Below are 18041 nucleotides of genomic sequence, written 5' to 3'. Positions count from 1 at the left end.
GCCGTTTTATAATTGTAATTATTACCTTTGATTCGACGATTATTTATGTATGGTACACCATACGGATCAAAATTAAAATGTAAATGATTTTTATTGGTGGAAATAATTTTACTTGGTTGAAGAAAAATAATTTCCCACCCAAAAATATTTTTCTTTTTATAATTTTAACCAGAAGGGCGTTCCAAAAATAAAATTTTTGCCTTAAAAGGTAAAAAAAAATAAAGATTTGTTTATTTTCAACGCAAAAAGTTTCAATAATTTTTAATTTGGACCTAGATGGCGTGTTATACTTCATAAATATGAAAAATCAAGATTGAAGTTGCAACTGTACAAAAAATGGAAGTTCGAAATACTAACGTGTTGATTACTGCGAGTAGGATGTGATTGAGCGGGAAAAGGTGACGGTCCTTCAGAGCCCGAATCGGTGGTGTTGGCAGTGCTGGTTCCGGGCGGAGTGTGTCCCGATCCGCTCGTCTTCAAGGGGGCAGGCCCGCTGGAGGGCGCCACGGGGGAGCCGGGCGAGCACTGGAGACTCCCGCGACTACGATGACGACGGCTCTTGCGCGAGGAAAGCGTCTGATGCGAAGATGAAGATGTCTGATTCGAGAGCGGATTTGAAGATTGAGACGACTTGCGGTACTTGGGCAAAGAGGATCCCCTGCGACATATAAAAGTCGAAGGTTTAACAATAAAGATTATTAACTAAACGTATTCTAGCGCATTAATTATATAACATTTCCCAACAGTGACCTATGTCCCTCCTTCAATTACTCCAAATGTAAATTTCCCATTCAACTGTCTCCCACTTGATTTATTTGCTTTTCGCTCTCATTAATCACTCGAGATTAAATTCGTACGCCCAAGATAAAGGGAGGAAGACAAAAAAGTTAAGATTTATCGCGGGAAGTGGTTATCCAACTCCCAAACGGAAGGAAGCGGAAGGTTTTAACACGCGTGGGGGAGTGGTCTATGTACCTGAGCAGTTTGGCTCGGACGCTGGACGAGGAAGAAGAATGGATAAGCGTGTTGAGGGCTCCTTCCGACGTCGAAAAGGGCGAGGCCGCGAACTGGCTAGTCAGTAAGTGAAGTTCGGTGACACTCCAAGGTCGATCGCCGACGTGTCGGGAACCTCTCTTCTTGCTTCTCAAGACGACCCGAGGGCCTGACGCCGCTCCGGCTTCTCCGCATTTAATTCCAGATGGGTCTTCGATCCTTCCCAGAGGTACCACAGTTTCTACCGATCCCGTGCCAGATCTACTCAGGGCGATACTCTCGTTCAATCCGTCTCCTTGGCTCTGAAATAATTTCAAAATCGAGGTTAGCTAGGCGGAATTGAAGGTCGAATTGAAATGTAAACTAGGTACCTGACTTTCGTCGGCGCTACTCGAAGCTTCGCAATCCGAATCGTTGGTGGTATATTCGCCGCTAGCGTCGCAGGAGGAATCGACGACGACCCCGATTGGTTTCTTCTTAGGGCCGCTTCTGGCCGAGACAACGTTCGGCCATTCTTCGAGGCCTTCTTCCTCCACGGTAGATTCTACGCCGCTGACCACTTCATCGCTGGCCGGGTGACAATCTCGAAGCCATTCTTTCACACGGGCGCTCTTCTGACTTTGTTCCTTGACGGACTTTCCGAACTGAAGCTGCTGCGGTTGTTGCTTATCTTCGCCCACGGAAAAAGAGAGATACGAGAGATAAGGTCAGAGATAGATAAAACTTAATTAATACCGATCGATTTAAGGTCAGGAACACTTTCACTGTCGTTTAAGACACTAAGCGCTAAACACTATGATCCGAAGTCTGCGGGAGCCCCGGAAGTCCCAGACCGAATGCGGGAGCTATTTATTTTAAAAGCGTCTTGATGTAGCTCTACGTGTAGATTGTGGATTTGACGCCAGATCTTATTTTTAGAAACGGAAGCGAATCTTCCCCACCCTTTTCCTTCGCTAGAAACACCAGAGGATTGAAATGGGGGAGAAACTCTTTTAGAACCCCCGCGTACACGTTTTCGTAATACGAATATAAACTAACACTAGTTATCTAATAAGACTACACCTACGTCAAGCGCTACGAGTTATAAATACAAGTTGAAGCGTTACTCACTGGTGGCGAGCTGCGTAGTTGATTCGGCGGTTCTCTTTCTCGACTCTTCTCGAACCATTTGATCGGCTTTAACCACGAGTTTCTTGACTTCGCTGGGTATGGTATGTCCATCCGTTTCGTCTAAGGAGTCCTTGTCGCTGGGCACCAGAGTAACGCCGCTGACTTCCAATTCCGAGCGGGAATGTCGTCTGAGCCATTCTTCGTCGTCGGAGAGATCGCTGTCTTCCACAACCGATTTCAAGGGCGGGCGCGCGTCCCGATTTCTGAGAGGCGTCGAAGAGTCGAAAGGCCGCGACGGCTTGCGTGGAGAGTCGTCGTCGTCGTTGGAATGCTTGCGAAAGTGGTCGTCCTCGGAGGTGAATTGCCAATCCATAATGTTCGGATTCATCCCCAAGGTGGACTCTGGAATGCCACCTTCAGATTGGTCGTTTCGTCGGCCCAGGTTGCCACTCTTGAGCTGGTCTTCATCGAGCCTGTACTCGGTGATCAGGGCCCTGCCGCGATCGGCCGGGCTGTAGCTGTACACTCGGACAAATTCCGACCTTTCGTCGTTGGACAGCTGAGTAGAGCTTTCGCTGGAGTATCCGACGTCCTGAATAATCTCGAAGCGGCCGAAGGAGCCGCCGCATTGGGCCTTGAGCTGGGCGATTCCCGTGCTGCCCACCATGACGCCGCGGTCGGTGGTCAACGAGCCCGGGTGCTGTTGCGAGAAGGAAACGGCGTCGCAGCCTTGCTCGCCGAGATCCGACGACGAAGAGAAAGTGGGCGAAGGAGCTATTGCTAAGTCGGGGTCGTTGGGGTCTTGAGGGTGGGCGTGCAGATCAGTCATCTTGGGCCTGACGGCCAATTTGGTTTGGTCCCAATCTCCACTCAGGCGCGGGTACTTGTGCAAAGGTTCTTCTCCAAAACTGAAGTCCAAGAGGCTATTTCCCACGTTACCCTGCGAAGGAAGAAAAACAGTTTTAACAACTACTATCTAAATACGATCAATGATTCCTAAACTCTGGAAACGGTTATCCGACTTGTTGGTTGTTACGAATGCCGGTATGTCAACATTATTTATACCGATGACTCATTTCCGGGAAAATTTATAGATTTCACCATTTTTGTAACAAGCATCAGATAATAACCGCTATAGATAATCACTAGATAGAGACGCGAATAAAAATAACGCCAAGTCGTTACAATATGTCTGTTATACTCACCTAGGAGCAACAAACACAGCACCTCACACAAGGAGAACGCAACCCGTCAAAAGTCGTGCATTTTCTTGTGTATATTTTTAAATTGGTTAGACGCTTTAGCGCCTACCAGACTTGTCAAAAACCCCTGAAAAAAATCACGGGACTCCTAAAAAAATGTCTCTAGAAGGGGGTAAAGAGTCCACGGGACTCCCTCAAATTGTATCGTTAGCTGTGTAAAAAGAGGGAAAATTTCGAGAATTAAATAAAAATTTGAATTATTTTTCTCTTTGAGGCCTCTGTATAGTGTATACTGACCGCCACTATTTCAGCTCCCCGAATATTAGTCGGACTCCCAACGGAGCTAGAGCTCCCCTATCTACTTATCTGCGAGGCCTATAGAAATTTACAATGACCAATGAAAGATTTGGAAAACTTGGACCTACCAGGGAAAAACCTCTTTTAACTTAAAGAGGTGTGGGGAATAATTTCCACTAGTCTAAGACGAAGAGTGGGGAATAATTTTCATACTTCGTTAGTCTAAAATTAACGAAGTATGGAAATTAGTAGTCCATAATTAATAGTCTTGCTCTGTATTCCATTATGCACAGTAATTGTAACAGTGCCATTGAAGATCAAAATTTTGCTTTTTTAAAATGAATAAAGGTAGAAAACAAAAATTTAAGCTCCATGGGTTTGGAATGACGACTTTAATGGTTAAATTAATTGTGATAATATTTACGAGCATTTTAATTTACCCGATCAAGATTATATATGAAAATATGTAAACTTTGACTGTCTCTTTTATAATTACAATAAAATTTTTATAGGCTTTGCCTGGTTAGGTGCCATTTATTTTCGAATATAATATGGAGGAATAAATAGAGAATAAAGAACATCTAAATTTAAACGAGGGGGGGGGGGCGAAGAAAGAGGGAAGAGTCCGGGACTCGTCGAAAAAATAAATCGGCGGAGGGGTCCGGGTCCAGTGGACTCTCTTAAAAATATACACTATTTACAAGTCTGGCGCCTACTGCCGTCGTAACTCGTAAGGGGAATATTCGGAAATTGTCTTCCCCCTTTCCATAAAACGTTCAGCGTACAGGCTCGACCAATGAAATTTGTACACAACACTACGTTAGTGTGCGTAAGGGCTATCTGAGTTCTCCTTGTGTTTGTTGCTCCTAGATACTCACAAGGAGAGTACCCGAGGTGTTTATTGCCGATTTTGTTCAAAGTCGGGCTTAATGTAGACCTATATGAGATATGAAATTTCCCAAAAGGAGACGTTGCACTACCCATTCGATTTGCTATGGCAACCGAAAATGTTTTTGACCACTTAAAACAAAAATCTCAATTTAAAAAAGCATGAGATTTTCTCGGTTTCACAAAATTAAAAAAAAATTTCGAAATGGGTAATTTGGACTACATTTAGGTAAATTTCATAAAGTTTGGATAAATTGGAAAATTTTTGGGGTAAAATTGTAACAATTTTTTGAAAAAATAAGGAAAAAATATTATTTTTGTTTTAAGTGGTCAAAAACATTTTCGGTTGCCATGGCAAATCGAATGGGTCTCCTTTTGGGAAATTTCATATCTCATATAGGTCTACATTACGCCCGTCTTTGAACAAAATCGGAAATAAACACCTTGGATACTCTCCTTGTAAGATGCAAGTTAAAGCCCAGTTCACACTAAACAATTTTAGACTAATTTTTAAAATTCCCCGATTTTTAGACTAATTTTTAAAATTCCCTGTTTTTGGACTAATTTTAAAAATTTTTATTCCCATATTCAAATTCCCTGACTTCTCCCTGATTTTTAGACTAATTTTTATTCCCAAATTCAAATTCCCTGACTTTTCCAGGTACCGTGGCAACCCTGTACACGGATTTCGAAGAGTGATCAGCACCTCGACATCAGGGAAAAAACGGTACTATCCACATTTTGAAGAAACCAGAGTCAATGGGTCCTAATTAAAAATAAATTAACTCGATCCTTCCGGCGTAAGGTGAGACAGGGTTTCATTAAAGAGGAAGGAAACCACCTCGCGCTAATTCGTGAGCTAGATTTTAAATCGTATTTTGCAATCTTAAACCTCCCCGTCCCAAGTTCATTAATTATACGAACGATCGGTTATTACGATATGATCAGCGCCACCAAATCGATATAATTTCCATACAAAGAAGCAACGACTTCAAAGTTAAGGAAGTCGGGAGGAGAAAAGAGGGGGAATTCAAATATGTATTTATACGCTCGATGCCGGAGGCGACCGAGTCCCATCGAACATAAACGATTTTCGACGAGCCTACATTTATGACACTCTAATTATAATCACGCTTTCGGATTGAAGAGAACCAAAGCTATACGTGCCCTAAAAATAACGGATGAACAGATGACCTACACTCTCCCGATCACCAGATAAATATATACGTATTGAGAATACATATTCTACAGCCATTTTTCATTAATCTTGGAAATTACTCGGTGGCCCAAATTAGAAACAAACATAAATCTAGATCGTCTAAAGTTTGCCGGAGAAACAATGCCACCAAATTAAAGAGGATATTTATATTTAATAGATAAAAGAAAAAATCGTGTTTGACGCGCCTAGATCGTGCTTTCTACACAGGCAAATAAATAAACAACTTTTGGGGGAAAACACGCCGTAATAAGTCTACGCAATTACGGACCCTTCCCTGGATTTCCATTTTTCAAATCGAAAAAGAAGATGGCTGATATTATCTGATAGACAACCAAACCAATTATATCCTAAAAAATAATGAAGATGATAATCGTTGAAGCCGTTTCCAAGTTGATTGGCAATTTAATCAGTATTTTAACCATATCCAAAATTTACCAAAATTACAGCACTGATAATTTAAAATAGAGGTTGGTCTGTTTTAGAAAACGTTCGATGTGCGCCCCTAATTACACGTAGGCCCGGTTATTTCAACTCCAAAGTTTTTACAACTGATTAAATCTGAGAGTCTATCGTTCAACCGACGCTCACCAATATTCGAGATTGAGGCGTTGAATGATGAACCCCTCTCGAAAGCGGGCGCGTGTCCATCATCCTTGACCTTTATTTCGGGCGTACGACCGAGGCCCGTTGCTGTCTGGGAATGGTACTTCCGCGTCCCCGGATGCGCACCCTTAATGGCCAAGCACGTCTATGACCCGATTTACCAATTCATTCCGATAGAGATATTAAAGAAGGCGGTTTCCAAACGAAACGCTTTTAAAGCCACGATAAACTATACTTTTAAAATGATTTGAGAATACGTGCGCCAAGGTTTAATCGTAGAGTTCAATTTGGTTCTGGCGCGTGCAAATATGTTCGCAAAGGATTGGACGAGACGGTTAACCGTACACCTTGAAGAAAATATAGGGCTACATTAAATATACACAGGACTGTAATGTTTGACACACTTAGGAACTATTTACTTTTGAGTATCTTTTTAAGAACGAAGAATTTTTCTAGACGAGACACTTAACCGTACACCTTGATACAAACTATATTAAATATAAAATGATCGCCTACTACATTGGTTGTTCAGTGTACTCTGTCTCTTCGGTAGAAGTTGTCCGGCTTCGGTGAAGAGACACGCTAAATCGAACCAAATTGTAGTCAGGACCAATCCACTTCCAACGAGTGGACATAGTAAAACCGAAAAGCCATATGGTGGACATTCAAAACATTATTAAATAGCCAAAAGCTACAGACCCGAAAACACTTAATTCTGAAAGGGTATGGCGAAATATAAAGTTTAAATTTGGCGGCAGATGCCGAAACAAATTGACAATAAGATAGCCTCTCAAACGTCCATTGTGAATGAAAAGAGCAGAGCGAAGTATCATTATCGGGACACGGCGTTAAGCGAACACCCCTCAATAAGTCGAATAGAGAAACATAGACTGCACTTACGGATCGATACTTGTGGATATGTTCTTCGACGATGCACTGCCACTCCAAGGATCGCAGCCAGATGGCGTGCCAGCGCTTCTCTAGATTGGAAGCCAAGCGACGGATTCTCTCGGCGTCCCAGGACTGCAGCTGGTTCACTTCTTGGCCCGGAACTGGCCGGCCGCCGGGTTCATCCCCGATTAATTCTTCCTTCAAGAGGCCATCCGCACCGCCTCTGGCCGCGAACTCGAGCTGGTCATCCGGCTGGAAGGCGGGCTGCTGTCCGCCCGAATTACGATCAGCGCCTCGATGGTGTCCGATGGAACGGACTACTTCGCCTTCGCCGAGTTGGTCGCAGAGTTTGAGCAACGACGAGACGAACTTTCCTCGGGATTCGATCTCCTTCTGCAAGATCTGTGAATGAGAGAAGAAGACGCGACCGTCAGTTTCGGAGACTCGATAACGCGAAGAGAGATTCGGAGTGGTCTCCTGCTTTTTCCTCCGATTCGGAACTAATAAACCACTCTCTTTTCTTCTCGCCGCCACCAAATAGCGTAACCAGCGAGGCCCACCCCCGGGCATACAACTCGCCAGCCACGCAACGCAACCTCTTCCCCCCCCCACTCTACATCGCACCCCCTCGCTCCCCACCTGGTCTCTTTTCCTCCCTCCCCCACCCGTTGCGCCTCCCCCGCGCCACGAGGATGCTGATAGACCATCCCCCGACACCAGGGTTCCTATTTTCACCCCCGAAAAATGAGTAAAGTCACGTGGTACTACGTATCAGATGTAGAGGATATGTTGGCGAAAAATCGGATCACAATAGAGAATCGCAGCTGGTAGACATCACACGACACCACGTTCCCAGCTGAAACGCTTCACATTTTATGGTCTAAATTATATTTTCGGACAAAATGTAGAAATGAACGTATTGATTTTATATCACAAGTAGGGATGCATCGATATATCGGTCTATTTTTCTAATATTGGTCGAAAGCGGTATAAGAAAAATATTTTCAGGACAAACTTAAAAATAAGAAAATTCCTTAAAACGGTCAGAGAATAGTCAGGGAAATTGAATCTGATAATATTGTGGCAACCCTGTTATCAATGTGGAGTCGCGAGTTCGTGCAGACATTTCTACTGCCATTTATTTAGATTTGTTATCAATTCAAGGCTGCAAGTTTCAACCTAGAGTTCTTGGTCGTGTGTTTGCCATTTACTTCCTAAGTTTGGTTTCCATTGTAGATTGGAAAAATTATTTTATTTTTACCTCTAAAGATGAGAGTTAGGATGCTTAAAGGCCTAGGTTTTCTTTTGCCTGTCCCCCTTTAAATTAGGCCAACATGTTCAGCTGTTGGTCTACCACCAGGGTATTTGTGCTCCACTAAGTTAATTTAAAGGGGGACAGGCAGAAAAAACCTAGGCCTTTAAGCCGATATTGGCCGATACCGGAATTAGAAAAATATTTTAGGAAAAGCTTTTAAAAATAAGAAAATTATCGATTAACTAATGATAATACTTTATTAGATTGGCCGCGCCATGTACGCCAGAAGCTAGATCATATATTTTTTTAGACCGGGGGTTACGAGTGTAAACCAATAATAAACAACGTTATTCGATTTGTGATGGGAAATATGTACAACGTAAAATGAAAAGAAACATTCGGATATGCTCTTGCAAACTTTTTTTAATGAAAAATTAGAAAAAATGGTATGACTACACTGAACCGTCATTTATAATAATTTTATCATACACACTAAAGTACTGTTATGATAGATAACGTTGTTATAATATTGGTCGATATTATCCCCCACGAATAGCCGATATATCGTCCGTGCCCATATCGGTGCATCCCTAATCAAAAGTAGGATGTTAAAAACAACGCGAATTCGGTACATTGGGAAGACGATTAGAAAACGCGTAATGACCAAAAACACGCATCCACAGAAAAAACATTCGTGATGTCGATATAAATTCTCAGAAAAAGAACAAAGAATTCTCTTCCGTATTGTCCCTATTCTCTTCGCTAACCAAACACTTTTTTTAAGAACTTTTCTTTATCCAAACATTCTCGACCCAAAGAACGTACACAATGCGGGGTTCAAGAGTTATTCACTCCTTAGATACTCTACCAGCAAAAAACCTTCAAGACTGTACTATAGTTAAAGGCGGTTGAAATCGGACATTACATTGCGAGATCACGCTCGGGACGTAATTCCGGTCAAACCTATCAAAAGGGATTTTCAACGCGGAATTTACTTAATACGGTGAGAAAATTCGCTATTTTAGCACGGTCCCTTTCAAGTATTTCGCGAAGAAAAAAAGTACAAATCCGAGAGTTTACTCAAGAAATAAAGTATTCCAGCTTGTCTTAACATTTTTAGGTCTTTTTTTTCAACTTTTGAAAACCCATTTTAATCTTAAAGAAAATATCATCACCCTGTATTAAAGAATCTTTCGATATTTTCAGCGGGGATCTACGCTGTTTACACACAGTCTGGGTGAGAGGGTCTGGGAGGATGCCACCCGTTGCTGGGTCACGACCTTTTTTTAACGTGTTGGGTGAGATCCGAGAAAACCCACGCCTCGGGGACCAACCAACCAAGTCGCTTTCCAGCGCGCCCCGCGGAGTGCCACCGCCAGAGCTGGTGTCCGACTAAAACACAAACGCTTCTTCGGACCCTAACATTACGTGACGCGATTCGAAAAGAAGTTGCGCGTTGGTCTCGACGTCAAATGCTCGCCAGCCCCCGAAATAACCATCAATTTTCGAACCATGGCTCGAGGCGGCGGTAGGAATCGGGATGGAGACCCGCGATGATTGTAACAATTATAAGACGAGAATGTCAGTCGGACAAGGCGACGCGACAATTTATTACGATTCGAACGGTTTCTAAGTAAAAAGCTTGAAGGAAAATAAACAGTTCGTAGAAGAAAAATTACACGAGCCAATTAAGGGTTTTGGGAAATATTTTTTTTTAAATATGCAGGGGTATTTCAAAAGGTTATGCAAAAATTTTAAGGAGTTGTAGGGGGTGAGTTGAGAAGTATGCCTGTTTTTTTACCATTTTCCTACGATGAGTTAAAAGAGCGCCAGAGAGCTTCAAAGTGCGGCCTACTAGCCCCTGGAAGTTAAGTTCAAGTTCAAGTTTATTAATAGTTATCAATAGAGTTACATTTTAAGGTTTAAGGGCCAAGTAGGCTGCAACAAGAAGCAGGGACTTTAAATACTGTTAAGTTTACTTTTGTACGCTCGTTACCTCGATTTGTTTACAAAGTTCTTTTTTACCTATCACACGAACTCAAACCTTAATGTTCGCATTTCCCTGCTGCTGGTTTTGCGCTTGTCGCAGCCTACTTTTAACTCATCGTAGGAAAATGGGACAAAAACAGACATACTTCTAAACTCACCCCGTACAACTCCATAAAAGTTTTGCATAACCATTTTGTGATAAAATGGGGGGAAATTCCGAAATTGAAAATATCTTGATTTTGGAAGTAGACAAAAAATCCTTGGACGAATTAACTACTGGGCCCGAATCTATACCGCGCGCCAGTTTAAGCGCCATGGTGTCCGATATTGGAAATATTTCCACCCAAATATTAAACACTCGCGTAAGTAAAGCTTAATATCTTTTAACTTTAGCTTGACGTCTAACGTTTTTCGGCACGTGCTTGGGTGGAAATGCTTCGCGTTTCTCTCTGTAGGAGAACTGGCGGGTGATGGATATTCAAAATTAAGGTTTTTCCTTACTATTCGGGTCCAGTAGTTTATTTGTCCAAGAAAAAAACTGAAGTGTTACGACTTCGTTATCAATATTAAATATTTCAAGTCGAATGTCACGAGACAGAGCTTAAAGGGAATACAACCTCAAGTATTTGGTGTGGAACACCAACGTTTGCAGCTCTGGCCGCTCTTGCCTTTGGCTTTAGAAATGTTTGGCGCCACTGTACGGGAAATTTGAAAAATTGAAGGGGTCTTCCATAAAGATTGCTTTGCAGGTTATATTCCCTTTAACGTAGCCCTCAATTCGTGATTTATTTATTAGGACATGCTACAATTTTCTACCGACATAAGCTTACGATTCCATTCCACCACGTACATCGTTATACAACACTATTTTGGGCTCTCATACTGAAAAAATGCAACCAAAATAAAGGGTACTAAATAAAGAAAACTACAAGACAAGATATGTTAAGTCTTCAGAAAACGTTCCGTTTTACGTAGAGATAAAGCAGAGCTCTTGGAATTGGTACAATCCTCGAGAAAGATAAAGCGTAAAAGGTTATTTTGGACTATCTTATCATTTATTAGCTTCGCCAAAATATTATTTAGGTGACGCTCGTACTAAACGAAATCTACATTTAACCCATTAAACGTTAAACTAGGCTAAATGTTTGTCTCAAACTATCAGGGTGGAGAACCAACGGTATAAAGACAGAATGCCATTTATTTCAATGATTGATAGACCCTGTTCGATAAACTGGGACTATTTATGGGTAATCGTTTCAAAAGCCATCAATAAACATCACGTTATATTGTTAAATATTAAAAGAACCTCTTTACGACCATCTATATTTTATCACTTCAAAATAAAATTTCCTTTGTTCCGAGATAAGTTAACTACATAACGGTTTTTGGAGTAATAATGGTTCTCCTATGAAAATCAGGAGAAAGTCATCAAGAATGTCAAATAAATTTAAAAGTCAAAACCAGTTATGTTTGCAGCTTGAACTAAAAAGTGTATATATAGTATTTTATCACAGTTATAGATGGAGCTAAAGACATTGTTGAGATTTGAGTTGACTTAACATTCATCACTCAAATGGGTAAATCATTACACCTTTAAAGATGGAGCTAAAAACATTGATAACATTTGTGATGATTTAACACGTCACTCTTAGATGAATATAACAGGGTTTCCACAATATTTTGAGAATAAAATACCCCGACAATTCCAGGTTGTCCCTGGATAATTTAAGAGATTTTCCCTGACTTTTAAGGGCAAAATAGACAATTTTTTACTTTATTTGTTAGTTTTATCGGAAGATAATAAATTGAACTAAACTTATATTTCAGTACAAAAGTTATTGGAACATAAAAAAAAATTGCAAAACTTTCAAGGAACTAAATAATAATCAGGGAAATGGTTATAGAACTAGAGTAAAATTACCTTCAAAAAGTATCAAGATAAAATTGAATACCCGGACTTTTAACAAATTCTTAAAATCCCCTGCATTATAGGCCCATTTTAAAATTCCCTGACTTTTCCCTGATTTCCCCGACGTGTGGCAACCCTGTATAAGCAATAACACCTTCCGAGTGAATCTGATTGCTTCTTGTTTCGAGAAAATTATATTTATCGCAACATGCGCAGGTTCTTCAATGTAAAAGAAGCGATTTTCACACCAGAAATAATATAAAAGATCTAAAGAAAGTCAACCGATAATTTCCGTCAAGACGCGCTCAAGCGAAACCGATCTGTTAGGAAGTTTTTAAAATGAAATATAATTATAATTTGTTAAATCAATTTAAAGATAGAAAAAAATATATACCTATAGAAACCATTCAATATAACTCTGAATAAAACCGAATTTTGTGAAAGACAAAAAAAGTTGCTTTCGTGAAATCCAAAAAAAAACAACAACTCTCAAAAACTAAACGACTTCCGCGTTTTAAGAAAAATTTAATACGTGCCGATTCAACACAAAAAAAGTGACGAAGAGCTTCGCAATGATATCAAAAGATATCGCGCGAAAGTTCAATTCCTGGATAAAAGAAAGAACCACCGTTGCTAACAGTTTTTTAGGTCGACAGTAATTGGCCTAGCATTCCGGTAGCCCGACTGGAAGGTGAGAAAAATCATTACATCGAGCATGAAGAAATTTCACGGCTTAAGCGACGATTATGCTCGAAGCAAAAAGAAATTTAGCCATAAAAATCCGATCAAATCATCAAAAACCATTAAGAATCGTTCAGCCGAGCGACTCTTCAAAATCATTTTAAACGTTTTAAGAATTTTGGATTATTTTCCAGTTGGAGTTCAATTACAATTTTTAAAACACAACTTATTTCATTTTTGTATAAATTTATGAATGATCAATATTCTTAAAAATTAAAGGGTGTGGAAGCTTTTGTCATTGCTTCATTGGTTAACTAAGGACAACAACGTCCTTGAAAAGCTAACCGAATAAGTAATACTAACTGACAAGACACGAATTAGGTATTAGCTTGGACGTAGATAAATATTTTTTGTTCCGTTTCATAAATATTTCGGGTGGAGAAATACAGTATATTGGCAAGGTAAAGTTAATCCTTTTATGGTAATATAAAATGCAAATAAAACATCATGGTAACACGGATGAACCTATTTTAAATTTTAGGGTGTGCTTTCTAACTTCAAGTGTCAAATTATGTCAAAGTAGCAATATTCAACGATTTCGGTTAAGTCGTAGGGCGTTAATTCTTTCGACAATAGAAACTATCAGGTACGCCCAGATACTTTCAATATAAAAGTAGATTACGTTTCCAGCCCAAGATAAGAAAAAAACGGATTAAACTTGGACAGTTTTTGAAATTCAAACTAGTTTCGCTAGTTTTTTGGGATGTAGTAAAATTGAAGAGAAAAAAAACCTAATACATATGTATTTACGTCGAACTAGACCCAGTAATATACGTTAACCCACACCAAAAGTCAAGGTATACCGTTCGACAGAGCGTAAGTCCTATTCACAATGGTTTCTTTGTATAAATTTTACATTCGGGATTTTTTGTTAAACGGGTATCCCTTATACGCAACGTAATTAACATAAATCACGACAGAAAATATATATTTATAGCAGACATCACTACCCCCACATAATTTAAAATATTCACAAGAGAACCATTGTAATGACGAATCTGATAACATTGGAGTAAAATAGCTTCCTCGTCAGATATCCCTGGCTAAATCACGATGAATAAATTAACTACGCGGATATGAAGATCTTCATAAAAAATATAATTCACCCAATGTTATTTTTTTATATACTTGCCGGGGTAAGAGTTTAATCAAGCCCCATTTTTTTCAGTAAAATTAAGACAAAAAGTGTTTGAAAAATACGTATAAAATAATAATAATTACGAAGAAGGAAATGACGGTAAATTATGGCGGAAAATATTTAGCTAGTTGAATATCGACTTATATAAAAGAATTAAAGTTGAACAGGGAAGCCCAACACGTAATAAAATATTAAGAAACGTGCTATATTTTTCAATTTTAAACGGGATACGGTAATTAAATATTCGCAAAGTGAAAAACGCCCAAAGCTGGAAGATTTTTCAAATAAATTAACACATTCGAAAGCGGAAAAATAAGTGATGAAAGGAACGATTTTTGAAATTAGGGCGCTTATCAATGGAGATGAAAATAAATATATTGGAGTATCGCGGGCCAAGTGGCTAAATTCTATGGGAATTGTCTAAGAGAAATTTCGTTGAAACGAATGGTTTCGCGAGAAGCGAATCTAACACGAAACACGTGGGTGGCCGAAAAGAAATATAACGAAAAAATCTTGCTTTTATATATTTATATATATATATATATACGAAATAGAACGCTAACCTCAGATATATTGAAGTCAAAGGTGAAAGGGATAAATTTAAATTTACGAAATAATCGCACCCCTTTTTTAAATTTTCGAAGTAAACACCCTTTTCCCTCAGAAAAAGTGCACTATAAAACACTTTCAAACATAAATAACTTAAGGGTGGTAACAACGAAAAAAAAACATACAATATATAGAACAAAAATATTAAATAATTCTATTGTCTTTAAAATTTTTAAAGAAATTTTTTTTATATAATGGAAAGGAAATGAAATTTCCATATTTACGGTGGCGTACATAATATAGATTCGAGCGTAAATAAACGGAGCCCAATAAGGGGTCCCCGGAGAAGCGCCTCAATGGGTGGTACCGCGCTGAGGGGTACCGTCGTTTCTTTGTCCACAAAACCGGCAAATATAAATTATTATCTTCGAAGACGCGGGCATCGTGCGCGTTTAGAAGGAGATAAAAATCTTTGGTGGTCGCACGAAAAGCAATTTCATTTTAATATACGTACGTAAACGGCGGTGGAGGAACGCAGCGATGTCTCGTCCCAAATTGAATGGCGCGATTCTAGCAAAGCGAGTAATGCGGTATCTCCCCGCGCGCCAGCAATGGTTCAGACGTATCTCCCCGCGCGCGTGCTTTCTAAGTTCCTTTTATCTTCTGTCCGACAATTCACTTCCTTTCGGCCCGTTGTCCCTTTTATTTCAACTATACCCCTTACACAAATACCGGGACATCCTTCGTATTGTTCGAATACACATTCCACCGACGTGGAATTCAAATCTTAGTGAATACTAAAATAGGATTCGCTTTTTAAGAAGGGTTCTTCAACAACGCGACACTATACTAGTAAAATAATTTTGGATTTCTATATAAAGACCGTTTAGATAGCATTCCCAAACCAAGACAGTCTTAAGAAATTAGAAGCGTAGGAAGCACTTTCTCGCAGGGGAGTTTTCGACATTAGTCATATTTTGGACAAAGAAACTACTGGACCCGAATATAGATTACACGTTTTGTTCTTTTAGAGCTTCGATGTTTGTAGCGCCACGGTGTCCGATATTGGAAAGATATCTACAAAAAATATTAAACACGTGCACAATCTAATAAAGATAATCAGCTATAGCTAATACCCAAGGCACCACCTTACGCCCAAGTTATCTAGCGATTTTAAATTCTTTAAACAGGTGTCCGGTTTACAATGCGTATAAGGGTAGTAGCGAGCCCAACAGCTCCCTACACTCACTATTACCGTTAACCTCTACAAGTTTTTATGGAAAGGGGAAACTGGAGAACTCAAGGGAACACTCCTTAACCAGTGGGAATAGAGTTTGCAAACTGAACGCGGAAGGAGTGGTTCTGAGTTTTCACCCAGTGTCACAAGCCGGAAACCAACCCGGCTCCTCTTGCTTCTGTTATTCGGCATAAATCCTCATTGAACGTTTTTACACACTTTATTTTTTATTTGGTTTGAAAAGTTTCGGGTGGTGCAATTTGAAGAATAGTTTTATGATAAGAGTCCATCACTATATTTGTCCAATATAATATCTTATACATGAATAAAGTAATTGTAACCCGGCCACCTGAATTGAAGGCATTAAAAGTCGCTAGATGACTTGGGCCTAAGGTGGTGCCTTGGGTATTAGCCTAGCTGATTATTATTATTATTAATTTTACCAAATCTTAAGGCATATACAAAACCATCGCTATATCGGTCCTAAATACACAAAACAAAAGACTAGAATGGTGACTCGTATCGACCCTGAAGTTGAAGAAACTCTGCAGGATCCAGGATGAAAAATAAAACTTTAAAAAGCGTACGAAATTTGCCAACAATAAAAAAAACCTCTCAAAAGCTGGAACGTGCGTCGAGAGTTCAAGAACCCGCAGACCGCTCGGTGCAACTGAAATGCGTTCGATATTTTATTCGGATAAAAAGACGATTCGAATAACAGCGGGGTAACAAACGCGGCACTGGCCAGGAGGTCCACTTAAAGTGGAGGAGGATACGGGAGTGGTATACTGGCCAAAAATTTAAACGGTTATTTACGAAACGAAACCGTAACGAGAATTGAACAGTTCGCCCGCTGAGAAACACCCAATTTACGAATTTGGTTCAAATCACCTATAGAACAGACCCAGTTGGAGCTCCAAATACGAGCACCCCGATGAGTGAAGCATTACCCAAGGTGAGAACAATTATAGAGCGTAAACGCTTGGATTATTAGCGGTAAAAATTCCCTCGGTGGAATATTACGCCTGCGCGGGGGCCAGAAGTTTCAAAATTTATAAATTTCTGATGAGTCAAAGCATCATTGTCAATAAAATTCAATCAGTGAATGCAGAAGTAAATGAACCGAAGTTATCAGACTGCTATACTCCCCATGTTGTAGGCGTTTTCCTTATGAAGTTACATTTTTATCTCGAGTTTAAAATTTTGCGCGCTCCTAGGCCGAAAAAAAAAACCGTTTGTTTCTATGAAACCATTTTGTATTCATAGAAATAGCTATACCCACAATTCCCAAGTGCAACTTATCACGTCAAAAGACGGTGATGGAAATTAGCTTTTATTTGACTCGATTTTCTCATCATTTTCATAAGGAAAACGCCCTCCGATTCTGAGCGCCATTTCAATAACTTTGGTTCATTTACTTCTGGTGAATGGTATGCATCATGTTGCTTTGCAATACAAAATATCACAAGTATTTTATAAAACAATGAAGATAATTAATATATTGAACACGCGCGTTTGGAAATAAGAACGCCTTGTACACGATATTATTTCAAATATTGCGTCACTATGTACCATTGAAATTCGTTCTCTTTTATGATCGTAAAATATTTCGGTTCCAGACCGGATGCTGGTCTGTGTACATTTCAATAGAACCGACAGAATGCCAAGGATAGAACGTGCTAAATGTATTTTCGAGTAATTACAATTATATTTCCCAAAAGTAAAAATTCCATTATTGATATAAAGCGTAGGCGGATGGGTTTATCAAAATATTTGGCAGGCCCTAGCCTTCACCCTCCAGCAATAGTCCGTGTCATTAAAGTTTTTATCGTATAAACGTTTGAAGCAATTCATTTACATTCTGCCGCTTGGTTACGCGCGATATTTAATTTAAAAGAATAAGAAAATGATCGTCCTTGAAAAGAACAGCAAATGACATCAGAAGGGGACTCGGTCCATTACGGGATTCAACAGGCCACTATCCCATCCGACATTTGAGCCGGAGAAAGTAATTTTCTTC

General features: G+C 39.8%; 1 protein-coding gene across 1 annotated transcript in view; it reads right to left on the bottom strand.

The window, feature by feature from the left end:
• The window catches only part of klar (klarsicht), an 88700-nt gene that overhangs the window by 16610 nt on the left and 54049 nt on the right, over positions 1-18041 (bottom strand). Inside the window, exons 8-12 of the mRNA XM_090154512.1 lie at positions 7213-7605; positions 2104-3043; positions 1365-1663; positions 976-1295; positions 358-658 (exon numbers count right to left, since the gene is read on the bottom strand). Of these exons, the coding sequence (XP_090010638.1) occupies positions 358-658; positions 976-1295; positions 1365-1663; positions 2104-3043; positions 7213-7605 (2253 nt within the window). The remainder of the gene's footprint in view (positions 1-357; positions 659-975; positions 1296-1364; positions 1664-2103; positions 3044-7212; positions 7606-18041) is intronic.

Source organism: Leiobunum rupestre, chromosome 7 (genome assembly GCF_980474605.1).
Source record: "Leiobunum rupestre chromosome 7, qqLeiRupe1.1.hap1, whole genome shotgun sequence".
Classification (NCBI taxonomy): domain Eukaryota; kingdom Metazoa; phylum Arthropoda; class Arachnida; order Opiliones; family Sclerosomatidae; genus Leiobunum; species Leiobunum rupestre.
The sequence above is the reverse complement of the archived record's forward strand: the minus strand, read 5'-3'. Positions and strand labels throughout refer to the sequence as shown.